Raw genomic sequence first — 15,992 nt, 5'->3', positions numbered from 1 at the left:
CACATCTACAAGCCATCAAGGACTCCCTCAAACTCCAGGGGTGGCGGGAGCTGCATCACCATTGTCAGATCATGGACCAGCTTCAGCTCTTGGCTCCTGGCTCCAACCCTGCATTCCAACAGTATGGCCAGTCCATCCCACGTGCCCTTTCCACGGCTTTGCCCCTGAAAGCCACACCCTTGCTCTCCCTCGCTACCCCTCACACTTGGAATCTTGTACCCTAAAGCCTCCCTGTCTAATTCGGGGGACCCCAGAGCCTCGATGACTACAGCGCTCCATCTGTAATGAGGTCAGAGATAGCTAGAAATTGGTCTGGCCTTGCAAATCCCTGTGGCTGGTGGATTCCAAACCCTGGTTGTCCTCCTAACCTAGACCCCACTCTGCTTCATCACCTCACACAACAAGTGGCCTCTCTGGGCTCTGCTTCCCTTTCTCATTTTAGCATTTCCACTTACAGTAACTGTTGGCAAAGGACCAGTCCCTTTGGGAACACATTTCCTGTTCTACACTCCCCCAAACTCCCAAACAAGCATCCTTAAAACCCAGTCTCTGCCTTGGAAGGCCCACCCCCTGGTGGACCAGGCCTCTCTAAGACAGAAGCACTTCTGGGGTTCTCTGCACCCTCAGGAGAGGGAGAAAAGTGATCAAGGGCCATAGGGAGGAGCTCCCACTCAGCTGAGGTTTGGAAGATTTGCGAGATGGACTAGAAGGCAGCCCGAGGCACCCCAGGTGCTGTGTCTGGCCCTGTCCTCCCTCTCCTCATTCTCTGCCTGAGTCTGGACCAAAGGACAACTGGAACTCAGCAGGACATGATTCATCGGGTGGCGCCCTTCTGAGCCAAGGCCCATATTACATTAATCAGTGTCAGACCGGTATAATGGAGATATGAATATGAATTCTCCATATTGCAGGGAGATAAATGTGCTTTTATATAATGGATCAGAGGAAGCAGGGCTGGGTGGAACAGGGAGACTGCAGAAGTTCCAGCAAGTCAGCCAAGGGGGCTGGTTCCTACTCCGCAGGAGCCGGGCTGCGCACTCAAGCCTGGGCCCCTGGACTAGACTAGGCTAGCTGTTTCTCATCCTTCCGTGTCCTCCAGAAAACTTCTAATGAAGCTCAGTGTGTCTGTCCAGGACACTGCATGTCCTTTCCACAGGAAGGAGGGATGGGCTGTGCAGCGAGCACCAGTTCTGTGGGGAGTCTTATCTCCCCCCACTCCGCCAGTTTTTGTACAGGCAAAAACTTCCCGAGGAACTTCTGTGGCTCTGAGTTAGAAGGTGCTACCTAAGTTCTTTGTGACCAGAATTTTTTTTCCAAAAGATGAAGTTCAGCACCCAGCACCCAGCACCACACAACAGTACATTTGTACATGTGTAGCAACTGCAGAGAAAGATGTAAACAAACAATGCTTTGGGGCTTGGTTAAAAATTCATTTTTAGCTTTTCACTGAAGAAAAGCAATGCTGACTGAGCCCTGCCTTGTATGCAGGAAAGGCTGATTCTCCGGAGGAGGACCCAGGCTGTTCAGCCCCACCTTGTAGACAACTAAGCTCCTCCACTGTTGGGATTCTGTCACTTAGGCATGTGCGAGTTCAGCCACAGCAGCACACACCAGCAGAGTACCCCAAGTGTATCTTACAGGGGAAAACAATAAATAGAAGGGAGGGTGGGCAGACAATCAGGCGATTACTAGAATTAGAGGTGAGAAAAAGGAGAACCTTACCTGTCTGGGCTGCCGGAGTCCAGCAAAGTCGGCTGCCTCCCGCGGGTCATTCAGAACAGATCTCCCAGCATATTTTGAAGGTCCGAGCAGCATGCCAGCGTGCCCGAGTACCCCATTCTTCATTCCAGACAGAAGGCATGGTTGGTCAGGCTTCCTTAGAGATGCAGTTTCACCAGAGACCCACTCCAGAGTCTCTGGGGTGAAGGGTGCAGGGACATGAGGCTCCATGCAATCTCAGCACCGACCATTGTAAAAGGATACTTTTGACTTAGCAAACCCCATCAGGACAGTGAAAGCACAGCTTACAGCCAAGGCCCACATTTGCCTCCAAATGCCAGTGGCCTGGCAGGCCCCCAGACACACACCGCACACACGCTCACACACATGATTGATCCCAGGAACAAGCCTTAAGCCTTGTCACTACAAATCCACACTCTTGCCCAGGGAGCCCCAAGGCCCAGCTGGCCCAGAGTGTCAAGGAGTCTCAGAAACACCGAAGGCAGGGGTCAAGGCCCCATTCTGCTTTCGGACCATAGAGGGCGCCTCGAGCATGTCCATTCAGACCTCGGAGCTCCACCGGCTCAGCAGAGGGAGTCTACTGGACCGAAGTCTGCCTAGCTGGGCTGCCCGGCTCCTCAGCTGCGCCCTCAGCCTAGCATTCATGGCGCGTGGACTCCCACGCGAGGTAGAGCTACTTGCCTTGGCAGCGGCTCTCAGCCTCTTTTTCCAGTCTGGAGGTCCAGAAGCCCAATCCTCACCCATCCGGTGGGCAAGAACAGGAAGAACTGAGGAGGAAAGGGAGCATGCCCCTAGTGCAGTGTGGCATGGCAGGCAACACACACACACACACACACACACGCACACTGACTGTTCTGAGCAGCATGGGGATAGAGCAAGTTTCCTTGGCAGCTGCGAAGAGCTGAGCCCAAGCTGGGGAGGGGCTCCCCAGCTTAAACTTTCCCCACTAAGCCTGCTTCTCCTTCAGTTTACACCCCCTTAGGCAATTTCAATGTTTGCACGCACAGTCGTCACGAATTCCTCAGTCATCAGAGTCGGGTTATCGGAGCCTCTCATGGTTCAGGAGAGTGCCGCGCGCGGCCGGCCCCTGAAGCCGCAAAGCCGGGCGTGGCAGGGCTCCTAACTCTCGCTGTGGCTTTCAAAGCTCCTTTCCAGCGTGCTGGGCGCCAGCGCCTTCCCGCTTTGTTGCTCCAGTTGCTCCAGCGTGGGACTCCGGCTGCTGGGGGACTATTTGTCCGGGGCTTCCGTTGGTGCGCGGTCGCAGATCGTCCTACCCGGGTTTAGAGACGCGCCCTTGGCAGCCCCTCCACTACAACCACCCTTCACCCCCACATTTACCCGCGCCTCTTTCTCTGAAGCCAATGCGGCATCTTGAATCACAAGCGCAGGGAACTCCGGGACCGGAACCGCATCCCATCTCGCTCGTCTTCCGAGGATCTTTAAAAGAACCTTCCGTTTTCTCCTTTCTACACTTAACCAAGTAAATAAACACATAGCGAGCAATATTTCATACTCCATTACGTCCACGCTCTGCCCAGAAAACGACCCTCCTCCAAAACGCACCGCTCACACAACTAGTGAGTAATTGATTTCGAGCCCGAAGTTCCCCTTTGGGAGCGAGGTTGGAAATTCTCTTCATTTTCCCCCATTTTAATCCACTTTAAAACATCGTTTTTTGTAAACTGCCTAAAATTGAACCCATTTGCGTTCTGAGAAAGGCTGCTCCAGATAAACGCTTGTCTGAGCGTGGCGAAGATTCAAACTGCCAACAAGAAACTGGCCTAGGAGCAAAATGAGCAAATTCAACCAGCAGCCCCATGGAAAGACTGTCTGCCTGACACAGTGCCTTGTTCAGTGGAAACGCTGTTCCCAGGCCCCGATCGCAAAGGAGTCTCTGGCATAACCACAGCCCCCTGTATATGCCCTTCCTCCCCCACCCGCCCCAACACAGGAGCACAGGGACAAACAGTTGAAGCAGCGTGGACATAGTTTCATTTAGTTTATTAGACAAAAATATATGATTTAAACAAGTTCGCTGACGCGCTATTTACAATCTGAAATCACGCTATATACAGTAAGGGAGGGGAAAAAGAAACAAAGAAAAGACACAAACACAGGGGGTGCATTTACCGAATCGGATAATCAACCTGAGAGGCGGGCAGAACCTGCCCTCCCCTCCAGCGCTTAGGCAGGATGAGCCCCTTTCTGCAGAGAACGATGCGTGAGGATCACTGACGCCGCCGTCACGTTTGTCCTTTACACAAGTCTCAAATATTTGTCTTAATTCTTCCCTCGTCTCGTCCCTCCCTTTCCCCTCCCCCCTCCCCTCCCCCCGCAAAAGTAAAAGACCCTCCATCAGGCAGACGGGAGGGCTGCGAGGATCCGAGGCGTTCCCTCCTGCGGGGCCAGCGAGCTGCACGGGAAACACAGCAAGAAGACACGGCAATGAGTAGACAGGTCCAGCGCCACCGAGCCGCAGCTTCTTCCGGCAGAGCCGGGGCTGGAGCGAGACCGCCTCCCGTCGGGGTTTCCACTCCGGAACTGGAGCTGGCTGGACGGGTGGCGCTCTCCAACTTTGCGGCTGGACCCGCACTGCCACAACCATCCCGCCCCAGGGCAAAAGCAAAAGGCACTCACTTGTCGCGCACGGGCTGGAAGGGCGACTTTAACTGCTGTGGGGGCGAATCCGGCCTGGGGACTAGGTCTCTCTCTGCGAGGGAACAGAAAATGCGCAAGGTTAGGGGGAAAGCTATATAGGTAGCGGGGTGCGCCGGTTGGAAGGGCCCCTATGCCCAGATTCACCGATAAAGCTCAGGTAGATTTTCTGAGACCAGCACTCGCGCCCACCCCTCCCTGGGACAAGCCCTTGGGTGCAACCCCGCTTCTCAGAGAGAACCTAGGCCTAGCCCCTTACGTTAGGCACCCCTGCCCACCACCGTCACACACTCAACTCTAGGTCTCTGCCTGGGAGCCAGTAAGCTGAGACAACCTTTGGCTCGGTACCTGGAAGTGCAGGACTGCTACGGGCGGAGGCCTTCTCACCGTGGAGCACCCCGGCGGCAACCTGGACCGGCGGCTGCGGGGGCGGCGGTGCGGTCAGGTGTGGGCCGTGAGGGGCTGCGTGCGGCGCGCCGACGCCCAGGAAGGAGCGCATGTTGAGCAGCGAGCCCTGCGCTAGGAACGCGCCGTTGGTCCAGTTGGAAAACTTGCCTATGTGACAGGTGTACAGTCCGTGGCTGGGCAGGAAGGCCGGGTGCTGCAGGGGCGAGCCGCTGGCAGGCCCGTGTGCGCTGGGGTGGCTAGGGGGTGGCGGGGGAGACGCCTTAGGCGCACCGTCGGGGCTAGTGGCTGTCTCGGCCAGCGACCAGATCTTGGGCTTGTTGTGAGGCGCGCCCTGCAGGCCGACCGCCGCGGCGCCAGGACTCAGCAGGCGGGTGCTGCCAGGCTCCGAGACCTCCTTAGCCAGGCCTAAGGGCGAATCCTGGGACTTGAGTGTCTCAGCGGCAGACAGTGGTGAACTCTGGTCCCTAACTGGGGTGGGAGGGACTATGCGCGCCCTCGGAGCCTCTGCCTTGTCCTCCTCGTCTTCGTTGCTCTGGTCGCCATCACGCTCGTCAATCTGGTCAATGTCAATGCTCTCCAGGTCGATCTCCTCGTCGTCCTCAACCTTCTCGGGATCGCCCTCTGTGTCGCTGCCAAAGAGGTTGCCCTCTTCCTGGTCCTTGCTGCGCGCCCCCCAAGTCACTTTGTTCTCCTTCTTGAGGCGCCTGCGCGCGTTGGCGAACCAGGTGGAGACCTGCGTGAGGGTCATCTTGGTAATGATGGCCAGCATGATCTTCTCGCCCTTGGTGGGGTACGGGTTCTTGCGGTGTTCGTTGAGCCAGGCCTTCAGCGTGCTGGTGCTCTCGCGGGTAGCGTTCTTGGGCCGCCCGGGATCCCCGTATTGGAACTGGCCATAGGGGTAATAAGCAGGCGTCGTGTGGGCTGCGAAGGTGGCTGGGTGCACCCCGGGGTTGTCCTTTAGTTCATACTGAGAGCCCTGCCGCAACCGCAGAGCAAGAGAGAGGAGAGAGAGAAGACATGGAGGGAGAAAAGGACAGATGAGTTCCAGGAGTTAGAAAGGGAAGACCCGCGCTCCCGTGGACCCTGGGGGCCTCTGGGACAACTGATTCACCAGGGTCAGAAAAAGAACACACACACAGGAACACGCGCGCGTGCACACACACGCAGCAATACTTGGAGAATCAAGGCAGCTGGGATCTTAAACTGAATTGCAGAAGCCGGATCTCCACTGATCAACAACAACAACAAAATTGTGGTTCACTCTGGAAAAACTTCTAGAAGCCCTGTGCCCACGGGAGTCTTCCCAGGACCCTTGGTCCCCAACACCACCCTTTCGCAAAATTCAGATTTTCAAGTTCGGCTTACTGTAGCTGGAGGGGAAAACCTTTCATGTAGGCTGATGAAACAGTTTTTCCAAAGTGAAGCACTCAGAACTCAAGGCCCCTCCTCTCCACCCTGAAGGATTCAATCAAAATAAACCAGCTAGGGCACTCCTCAGTCTAAATTCACCAGCAATTTAAAATGAAAGCAGGGTCCTCCTTTCGCCTCCCAAATTATTCTCCATATAATGGTTCGTTCACACATAGGATTGTGTAGTGGTGACGGATAATTTAAAATTTAATCCTGGCCATCCTCAGTAACAATGACAAAACACATTCTTTTAAATACAAAAGGAGAGTTTATCCGGTAAAATATTAACACCAGGCCCCGGAGCCACAGGCTGCAACTCAGGGGAACCGGTTCAGTTTCCTGGGCCTCTTCTTGGCTACTTTATCTCTTAAGTTTGACTTTGATCTGCAGCCGAGCAAACAGAAACTGTTTGCAGGCATTTAGAGGCCATGATTTATTTGCAATCAATATTCTTTTTATCATCAGTAGTAAAACACAGCAAGTCAAATTATCCCATCAGGTTTTTTTGGTAAATAACATTTTATCTTTCTAACAGCCTCATTAGGCCTCATTATTACCATAAATTGCCCAGGCAGCCGCTCACTCACAATTTTATCTTTTGGGTTCCAAATACGGGATCATAAAAGATTGGGAAGCTAGGCCTCAGCTGAGGGTTTGGATTTAGGCTTACTTTCCAAAAACCCGGTAGGAGACCTGGAGGTAACACAAACACCTTTGGGGAGGAATTTTATTTTGTCTTTGGTTTAAAGAGAAAGCAAAACTAAGCAACAGCAAAGGCCTCCCGTGGACCCTCCTTACCTCCCCACAATGGGAGCAGACCCTCCCTCCCCCTCAAGCACACAGGCAGAATCCCCAAATGGCTCACATCTGTATTCAAAATTTCAGTTAAAAAATACGCGCATAAATAAATAAATAACCTTTCATCCTCCATTAAAAAAATAAAATAAAATAAAAGAATCCAGTTAATCCAGGTTAGCGAAGAAGAAGCCGGAGCCCTAAGAAAGTTATTAAAAACCTATTTCTTTGACTAATTAGTTTAGTAATCAGGGCCGCGCCTGAAAGGCTTCTGTGGCCAGAATTCGTTTGTGCCTCGTTCTTAGAAAATTTACTTTTCGCTTTTCAAATTTTTTTTCAGTTGGAACCGTAAAGGGGAAATTTCGGCCCCGATCTGGTGGGAGTTGTTTTTGTGAAAGGACACCTTGTAAATCTCTCTTCGCTCCGGGGGCACACTGGCTCTCCGAACAAAATGGGGGCTGCTCTGCCTGGCTGGGAAGTATCCGAAAGGCGGCTGGCCTGACCACTGACAAATAGGCTTTCTTTCTAAACTGCAAGAAAAGTTCGGGAGAACGCGCCGGCCGCTTTGCTTCTGCACAGTTGGAAGCCAACCTTTTATAGGGGGTCCCGTCTGCTTTGTTTTTCCGGAGACGAGATAATTCGGGGTTCTTGGAAATTGCACCACCCAAACGATAGCGGGGCTGCAGGGGACTGCCCGCCGAAAACCCCGTGCCAGACTCACAATTTGCCAGCGGCCTCAAGTTTACGCAGCCCTTCCTTTCAGCCAGACCAGGAAAAATTGATCATTCAGAAGGACAGACTGCCCAAAGCTCCTGCGGAAGAAGTAAATTCACCCCCTCCCCCACCTGACACCCACTGAGACAGGAGACGGGAGGCCACCGTTTATTTTAAGTCCTAGGACACTGTTCCTTTAATTCTCCCTTATGTAACTCGGGAAAGAAAGTGCTTCTTTTTCGGTTCAAATGAAATGAAAAGTTTGGCAACTTACGAAAGTAAAGGCAAACAGCGTTTCGGAAGCCAGAATTTGTGTCAACTTAGTGTTTCTTAATCTCTGATCGCCAGGATCCCTACGCACGCCATAACAGACCGCTCTCCGTGCGGATGTCTATTGTTTGTTATGATGTTTGTGACCAGCTCTACTAGGTTTGACCGGTGCCTTTTGGCAAAGTCGAGGGCAACTATCTCTGCTGTGCCAAACAGGGAGAAGGAAGGACCCCTGAGCCCGAGGGAAAGCTGTAGCAGCACTCGGGCGAGGCCAGGGCGGTGTTGGTAGAGCGTCCCCGGCTGCGGGAGCCCGGCGGGCCTGCCTGCCGCACTGGCCGCGCCGGGCGATTCTGCCGGGGACCTGCAGCCGCCTTCCTGGGCTGGCTCCAGAGGCTTCTCTCCACTCGCTCGCTATCCTCTTTCTGCCTCCGCTCTTCAGTCTCCCACGACCGCGGCGGTCACTGCGCCGTGCTCCGCGCGCTCCCGAGTCCCCAGGGAACGGGGTCTCCGCCACCGGATCCCTTCGGAGGGGCCCTTCCCAGACACCGCCTGCGGGTCCTCTGCCCCCCCTCCGGCCAGCCGCCCCCGCTGTCCCCGGGCGCCGGCCAGGAGGGCTCGCGGGAGGCGGGAGCACTCACCATCTGAGAGAAGAGGCTAAGGTCCGCGGCGTAGGGCAGGAAGGCGTTGTAGTTGGGTGCGCCCGCGTACGGTCCCGCCGCGGCGTACATGCCCAGCACCGAGGTGACCGCGGCCGCTCCCGCGCCTGCTCCCAGCTCCGCGGTGCCCGGCCGGCCCGACGAGGCTGCGGCCGCAGCAGCCGCGGCCGCAGCCAGCACCCCAGGGCGCTCTCCGCCGTAGGCGCCCGGGCCCGCGGCGCTGAGGTACTGCGGGTAGCCCAGCTGCGGGAAGGACATGTCCGCGGGCTGGGCGGAGGTGGAGGGCAACAGTAAGAGCGCGGGCCAGGCGGCCGGCTGGGCACCGACGAGCCGCGACTCGGGGGCGGGGGCCGCTCTCGGCGGTTCGGGCCAGTGCTCTCTGGCGGCGCCCGGCTCCCGGCTGCGCCCGGATCCGAGATCGCGCGCCGACTGCGGCGGCCGCCCTCCGCTCGGCGGCGGGGCTCTCAGACACAATTTGAAGTTGATGCTTTGATTGGCATCCCCTTGAGCACAGGCCCCGCCCCTGGCTCCCCTCCCGCCCCCTCCCTGCCTCCAGCCCGCCCTCGCTGGCCGCTCCCGCCCCTCACGGCGAGCACGTGGTGCCCCGCGCCCGCCGGGCCACCTCCTCCTCCGGTGGGCGCGCGCGGCCCGTCTGCTGGTGTGGGTCCGGAGGCCTCAGGCTCCTTCCCAACCGGCCCCCGCGGCTTTTGACAACCTGCCGACACCGGTTTACAGCTGTCTGACACCCGGTTTTGCATCCGAGATACGTCTCCCCACCCCGACCCCCCTTTAACAAAAGCAACTCCGGGATTGCGTTTCTCCAGCTGGGGCGGCGGGGAAGGAGGCCCGGGGCCAGGGGACAGTCTAGAGCGAGCCGCCTTTCTTCAGTGGCTGGCTCTACAGCACCTCCGTGGGACGAATTTGGCTGAAGTGCTCGGATAAATCAACGCGTGGGTCGACACCCAGGTTACGGGGTGCGTCGTCCCCTTGGCCCCACTTGCTGCCAACTGATCCTCTGGAAATGGCTGGCCTCCCTGAGCTTGGAGAAGCGGGATGTGGCCGCGCTCTGTCGGTTTCTCCAAATACAGAAACTTTGAAAATAGGCGAGGCAGCCGAGAAGTCGCTACTTAGCGGAGGGGGGCGGGGGGAGGTCATCCTAGAAGAAGGGGGAAGGAGTGCGGGGAGCAGACCTTCGCAAGGTGAAAGGACTGGCGAATCTTGCCGGCAGCCACCCACACCACCCTATCCCCGCTTTGGAGAAGCCTGCCTGGTCTGAGCGCCCGAGTTTGTCCGCTAGGTGTGCAGATGCGGAGAGTCAACTTGTGCGAAGCTCAGGTACCTGAGGCGGCGCTGCGACCAGCCGTCGGACAGGGCAGCTGCCAGTCCCCTGGCCTTGAGTCCCCATCTCCCCACCCCGCTGCCCAGCTCTTATTTCAGATGCAGGAAGAATTAGACAATTTGAAAGCTAGAGGCTATGGGATGCCCGGAGGCCTGGAGGCTCTGTTCTCCCGGGCAGACTTGAATGCGCCTTCCTCTCTTCTGCATCCGAAGAGGCCAGAGAAGGATGCTTCTGCGCAGAACCAAAATGTGCAGAAACCTACCACTGCCTATAATGTGGCACAGGCCTAAGTGTGTCATATCCTGTCGTCCTGGCAGAGTGTCAACTGCGGGTTCTAAAGACAGCCTTGGTGAATTTAGGGCTCCTGGGGCAGGCCTGAGAGCCCCAAACAAGCATAGTAAGCCCAGGTCGGGGTGGGGGTGGGGCCATCAGGACCCTGGACACCAGCTAAACCCACCTGGCCTGCCTGGAGTTCTAAAATCCCACAACCTCAGGAAGTCCTCACTTACAGGTCTTGATAACAAACACTGAACTTTGCCTGTAATTAGCCACAATACAGCCGGTAAAAGAAGTTACTAATTACCAGCTGGGAAGTCCAGCTTCCTTTCAATGCTCTGGTTCAGGCTGCTTCCTCCATCCATCCCAGCAGACTTCATGCCCCTCCACCCTCTGGGGACCTGCTTTCTTGCTTTGATTTAGACTGGAGGGTGCCAGAAGGTGACACTTGGGGCTCTAACTTTACAAAGCTTCTCCTGGTGACCTTTCCCTGCCTCTAACCGGAATCTTGGAATCCTATCTTCCACATACTCCAAACAAACACAGAACTGCAGGGACGTTACTGTGAAGAATGGGTCCGACCATTGTTGTGGCTCAGTGAACCCGGAGTCACATTTCAGATGACAAGTAAATACAGGTAAGATAAGACCTGAGGTGTTACCTCAGAGAGCGAGGTGGGAAGTCAGTCCGAACAGCTCTCCCTGCCAGTACTCCTGGACAGGGTGTTCACCAGCTTGTCATCACTCCCACAGCAGCCCACCTGACCAGCAGGTCTGGGACCACCTGCTTTGGGTCTATTAGACCTTTAGGAGGGGGATTGGGAAGAACTGTGGGTACTTTCTCCTCTCCCCCCATTTGCCCGGCAGTGCTAGCTTTCTATGCTCTATGTGGGTCGCCTGCACCAGAGACAGGAAATGAGTGGAAACTCATTCAAGAGGATCCTGGACACCTTTGTTAACAACCCTTCAGGACCAGGCAGCAGCAAGTGTGTGCATGCAAGTAGACTGTGGTCCACTCTTTGCCTTTAATCACATCTGGGGCTGAAAAAACAAACAAACAAACAAACAAACAAACAAACAAACAGACACTTGTGCTTAAAACCAGTCCTGGAAGGTGCTAGCAGAGACTGTCAGCCTCCTTTCTTTCTCCTTGGCTCCTCACCTTGAAGCTTGCACCTAGCAGTGGGGATCAACCGGCAGATGTAGATGGCAAACACCAAATCCTTCCCCTGGAGGGGATGCCTATCAGAAGCTAGAAACTCCTGTCTCTGGCTGCTAGTGTGCCCCTTTCCCCAGTGTTTAACATACAGTAGAAAATCAGGGCCAAGAAGCTGACTGCATCTGTTGCATTCTGGAAAACCGGTTCCAGGCTGGAAACCCTATAGGGTCTTATTTTAGCATCCTTGTTAGGGGGCACACTTGCCCAGTTCTGCCCAGGCTCATCAGGGCTCCTTGCCTGTTTTAGATAGAGGGTGGAGCAGTACAGAATAAGGCAGGCCTCTGCGAAGGGCATAGAGCTTCATCTGCCTACCCTATCAGAACCCAGGGATCCTTCCAACAAAAACATCTTCTTCCTGAACCCTACGCAGCCTTCCTAACTGGATGGGGATGGTCAGATGATGCTCTGCCTGGCAGAAGAGTATCTTCTAGTAGTCATCCCTGTGGTTTTCAAGGCAAAGCAAGCAGAGGAGACTCAGACCTTGGGTCTCTGAAGGTGGGTTCAAACCTGCCCATGGTGGAATTCCTCATAGCTCTGGGAGCCACAGAGTTTTGAGACAAGCTCAGAGTGGAGGACTGGGACTCACTGGTGGATCAACTGGACTTGGACTGGAACCTGTTGGGGACAGAAGTGAACCTCTGTGGACCAAGGGAAAAGAGAAACACCAGGGAAGAGCAGGCAAAGGTGGGACTGCGAACGTGTGCCCAGCCACCTTAGGGTCAAGCTGGATTTTAAAGGGATCCTAAGGAATGGTGGAAACTTGTTCTTAGGAAACACTTTTCTACATGAGAGAAGGTTGCGTTTTAGTGCTGCCTTCCCAGGATCACATTGCTGGTGCTCTTCTCACAGGGGTTTATTTAGTTAAGTTTGAGATCAATCAAGCTAATAACATCCTAGCTTGCAAATTTGTTTCTTCAAAAATCACCCCCCACTGGTTGCCAGAGTAGGCTGTGCAAGGGACTGCCAGAGTGTGAAGTCATTCTTAGGAACACTCAGATGGCGGTTTCATTTCCAGAGCAAAATCCCCGCTACTATTGCAAATGACAGGAGTCGGGTTCTGGGGATGAGGACAGCAGCGCCAGGTCTAGGTTAACCTGGCCAAAGACTAGGCTAACCTGGTCAAAGCCACAGGGACTCTCCCCCTGACTTGTTTAAGCTGATTTAAAGCTCTTGTTAAGTACTCATTAGGATTTTGCAACTTTCCCCAGCAGGGCCAGGATGTGGCTGCTGCTAGCTAGTGTCTATGGGTCTTCTGTGTATCAAACGCTGAGAATCGCAAGGGAGCTTGCAGCTGCAACCCCCCCCCCCTCACCTAACCCCTTGGGGCATCCACAATGTCCAGGGCTCCCTAAGTTGGATTTCCTATTCTTTGCAGCACCAAGCCCTGGCTCTTAAGGAGCTTTTGGAGATTTTGATGACTGCAAACAAGAGTCACATACCGCTGGAGCACACAGCAATAGCAAGGTAAGTTGGGAGCTGCAGGGACTCTGACAGAAGCCTGCTTGGTTGTTCCTCCTCGAAAACCCTGAAAGGAACGGTCTAAAAGAAAAGATTCTGCCTACATTCCGGACCCCGGGAGGAAGCCCGTCCCTGCGGGAATCGCCCCAGGCTAGGACTAAACCCAGCGGGCGGGCTTTTGTAGAAGGTCTTTGCAGAACCCAGCACTGCACTTCCCAGTTGCGGACAGATCCAGGCCTGAAAATCACAGGGGACTAAGGACTGCGGAGCAGACTGGACCTCAGTGAATCAGTCTAGAGAAACAAGTTATTGGCGGCGTCCTCGGAATCGCAGGATTGGAATAGCATGCGTGTGCACACACGTAAATATTTTATAAATGTCCCCTTAATTAACCAGATCACTCCCATTATGCCTCTAACGCCATCAACTGCGACGGTGTGAATGAAGGTTTTCAGGGCTTATAATTTGATGTCACCCGATGGTCGCCCAGGGGCAGAAGCGCAATCGGAGCGCCAGCTGCGCTTGTATTTATTTGTTTTTCCGCCGTGTTCCTGTAGGGCTCTGTTATGCAGTTTTTAATTAGTTTGTGTTTGTATTTCACCCGTCCCGAATCAATCCCATCCCAGAGCAAGGCCATGTAAATTCTTGCAGTACAGGTGTTGCTTCCTGCTCCCCTAAGCTAGCAAACGCGTGTCTGACAAATGAAACCGGGGCTGCCACACAGAGGACTGTCAGCTCCCGGCAGCTGAGATCGCAGATCAAAGCCAGTGGGACTTAGGAGTCCTGTGAGCGCCAGGGACGATGATACTGCCACGGAGGCTCAGAGTGTCATTAGAGGGAGGCAGCCAGAGCACAAGCCTGGAGACAAAAGGGACTTTATCTATTTCCCTCCAGGGCTATGGCAGTCCACTGGGCCAGCAATGATCTCAGGTGGCCTTTCCTTGGGGCCAGAGAACACACCAGTTGCAGCTGCTTTTTAAGGTGGGTGGGGTTGGTTTCTGCAGGATGTATGGGAAAAGCTTGTGAATGGGGAGGCTGTTTCACTCACCCTAGCCTGAGCAGAGCTGAGAGCATATTCTGAAATTTCTAGCCACCCCTTTATGTCTTATCCTCTTGAAATGAACTATGCGAAGAGCGTGTAAATCCATTCTTCAACCCATGGAGAACTTATTTTAAGGTTCTCTCTGTCTCTCTGGAATAGAGATGGTTCATCTTTAACTGAGGCACATAGAAATTATGATTCTACAGCAGTGTACATTTAATTAGTGTAATCTCGCTTGAATTTAATTACCTAATGAATTATTTGTTTAAAAGGTAGACTGTCTTGTTTGCCAAGTGCCAGGCAGACCTCAGATAACTTGCTGCCGGGACTTTGAGTTTAAAGACTGATCTTTAGCTCTCTCGCAGTCTGTAGCTGCTCCTGGACAGCTCAAACACAGATTGATCCAGGCAGGTGGGGGATGAACTGCCAAGACTTGCCATCAGCACGAAGGTTGGTTCTTTTCCTCTGTGTACAGGGGGCCCTTTGTGAATTCATGTCCTATGACTTTTTATCATGTAAATCTAGTTTATGCTGTACGCATTTCATGTACTTAGTGGCATACCCCACCCCAGCAAGCCTCTGCTGTGAGAAGACTCACTAGCGGTCTGCATTTCTTATGAAGCGCTTACATCAGGAACTCCCTGAACTCTCCGTTCTGGATTCCGGGGTGCATTTTCAGCCTCTCCTGATGCAGAATAGTCCTTTGGTTATGTGGGTGTCAAATGGTGGAAGGGGAAACTACCCTGACACAGTCTGTAACCTGAGCCTTTAGAGCCTAAACTGCACCAGACCATTTAATCAACTGTGGCTACAATATCATCTTTTTCCGCCCAAAAGAAGCAGAATGGTGTGAATGTGCTTTCAGGCTTATTTATGAATTTTCTTCACATATTCTTCCAAATAACAAGTGACAGTAACAACTGGAGAGGACTTGAGATAATAGCTGAGCAATGATAACACATTTCTCAGATCTGAGCAAATCCACAGATGACTTTCTAGTCAGGCCCTCAGAGGGAAAGATACACACAGGACAGAAGGATAGGAAATACAAAATGCATATTTGTGTTTGACACTTCCAAAAAAAATGTTTGAAATTTAGACCAAACAGTGATAGGACTTCATCTCACCCTGGAAACATTTATATCGCTGCAGATTAAAGCTAACATGATAGACGTCCTGTACAACATCTATTGACAAACACACACCCACAAAACATAGCCCAATGGAATGCATAAGACATGCCATGGGTTGATGGGTTCAAATGTGTTTTCTGTATTTGAGAGATATCTCCTCAACAAAAATGTCCCCCCAAAACTAGTATCTTAAAGGCTATTGGGGACCTGGGTATTCTGGGAAATCCAGAAAAGATTGGTAGTAACCAGCATTCTCCAAGGCTGGTCTTCCAGATAAATGCAGGCAGGACCTAGGGTCCTTGACCTATCTGGATATGACCTTTCCTATCACTTAGCTGTCAGCTGAGGTCATTCTTCTGTAAAGGTTCCACAGTTTGGAATTCCTGGCTAGATTCCTCTAGTTCCCTTCTTTATTTTCTAATGCCACAATAAATGCACACAAGCCTCCTGGCCTCCTAGCCTTCTGGCCTCCCAACCTTCTGTGAGTTTTGGGAAATCTCTGTGTGCAAACATCCTTAGATACTCCCAAAGAAGAGGCAGGATGAAAAGGAAAGAGAAGAAGAAGGACTGTTGCTTTCTGACAGATGCAATTGCAAGAATAAGTTGGCTTAAGGAAAGTAACATACCTGTGCCCAAGGGGGAAGCCATTGTAGTCAAAATCTCTTCCCTCTCCATAGAGTCTGTTAAGGCTCCTCCATTTCAGAGCCATCCTCCATATCTCCACAGAGCCTGTAGGATGATCATGCTTCCACACCAGATGACCAATCAGCAGGCATTCACATCACTGACTAGGGTCCTCTTAGGAATAATTGAAGGACTAGAGGGTGAGCCTTGAAGTGAAGTTTAACCTAACTTATGACCTTTTCTGTAGACATCCA

At 53.3% G+C, this 15,992-nt stretch overlaps 1 protein-coding gene across 1 annotated transcript; it reads right to left on the bottom strand.

Annotated features, from left to right (window-relative positions):
• Positions 1–3,780: 3,780 nt before the first annotated feature.
• Positions 3,781–9,139, bottom strand: Irx1 (iroquois homeobox 1). Its single transcript, XM_021655438.2, has 4 exons — positions 8,631–9,139; positions 4,744–5,779; positions 4,378–4,450; positions 3,781–4,153 (listed from the first exon to the last, which is right to left on the bottom strand). The coding sequence occupies exons 1-4, from the start codon at positions 8,904–8,906 to the stop codon at positions 4,096–4,098; spliced, it is 1,443 nt and encodes a 480-aa protein (XP_021511113.1). The 5' UTR covers positions 8,907–9,139; the 3' UTR covers positions 3,781–4,095.
• Positions 9,140–15,992: the final 6,853 nt, after the last annotated feature.

The sequence above is a fragment of the Meriones unguiculatus genome, chromosome 3 (genome assembly GCF_030254825.1).
Source record: "Meriones unguiculatus strain TT.TT164.6M chromosome 3, Bangor_MerUng_6.1, whole genome shotgun sequence".
Classification (NCBI taxonomy): Eukaryota; Metazoa; Chordata; class Mammalia; order Rodentia; family Muridae; genus Meriones; species Meriones unguiculatus.
The sequence above is the reverse complement of the archived record's forward strand: the minus strand, read 5'-3'. Positions and strand labels throughout refer to the sequence as shown.

Bases quoted from the DNA above. Each gene is read 5' to 3' on its own strand.
- Irx1 (XM_021655438.2), bottom strand. From the start codon at position 8,906: ATGTCCTTCCCGCAGCTGGGCTACCCGCAGTACCTCAGCGCCGCGGGC. The intron at 5,780-8,630 runs GTGAGTGCTCCC...CGGTTGCGGCAG, and splicing joins TTAGCCTCTTCTCTCAGATG to GGCTCTCAGTATGAACTAAA. The intron at 4,451-4,743 runs GTACCGAGCCAA...GTTCCCTCGCAG, and splicing joins TAGCAGTCCTGCACTTCCAG to AGAGAGACCTAGTCCCCAGG.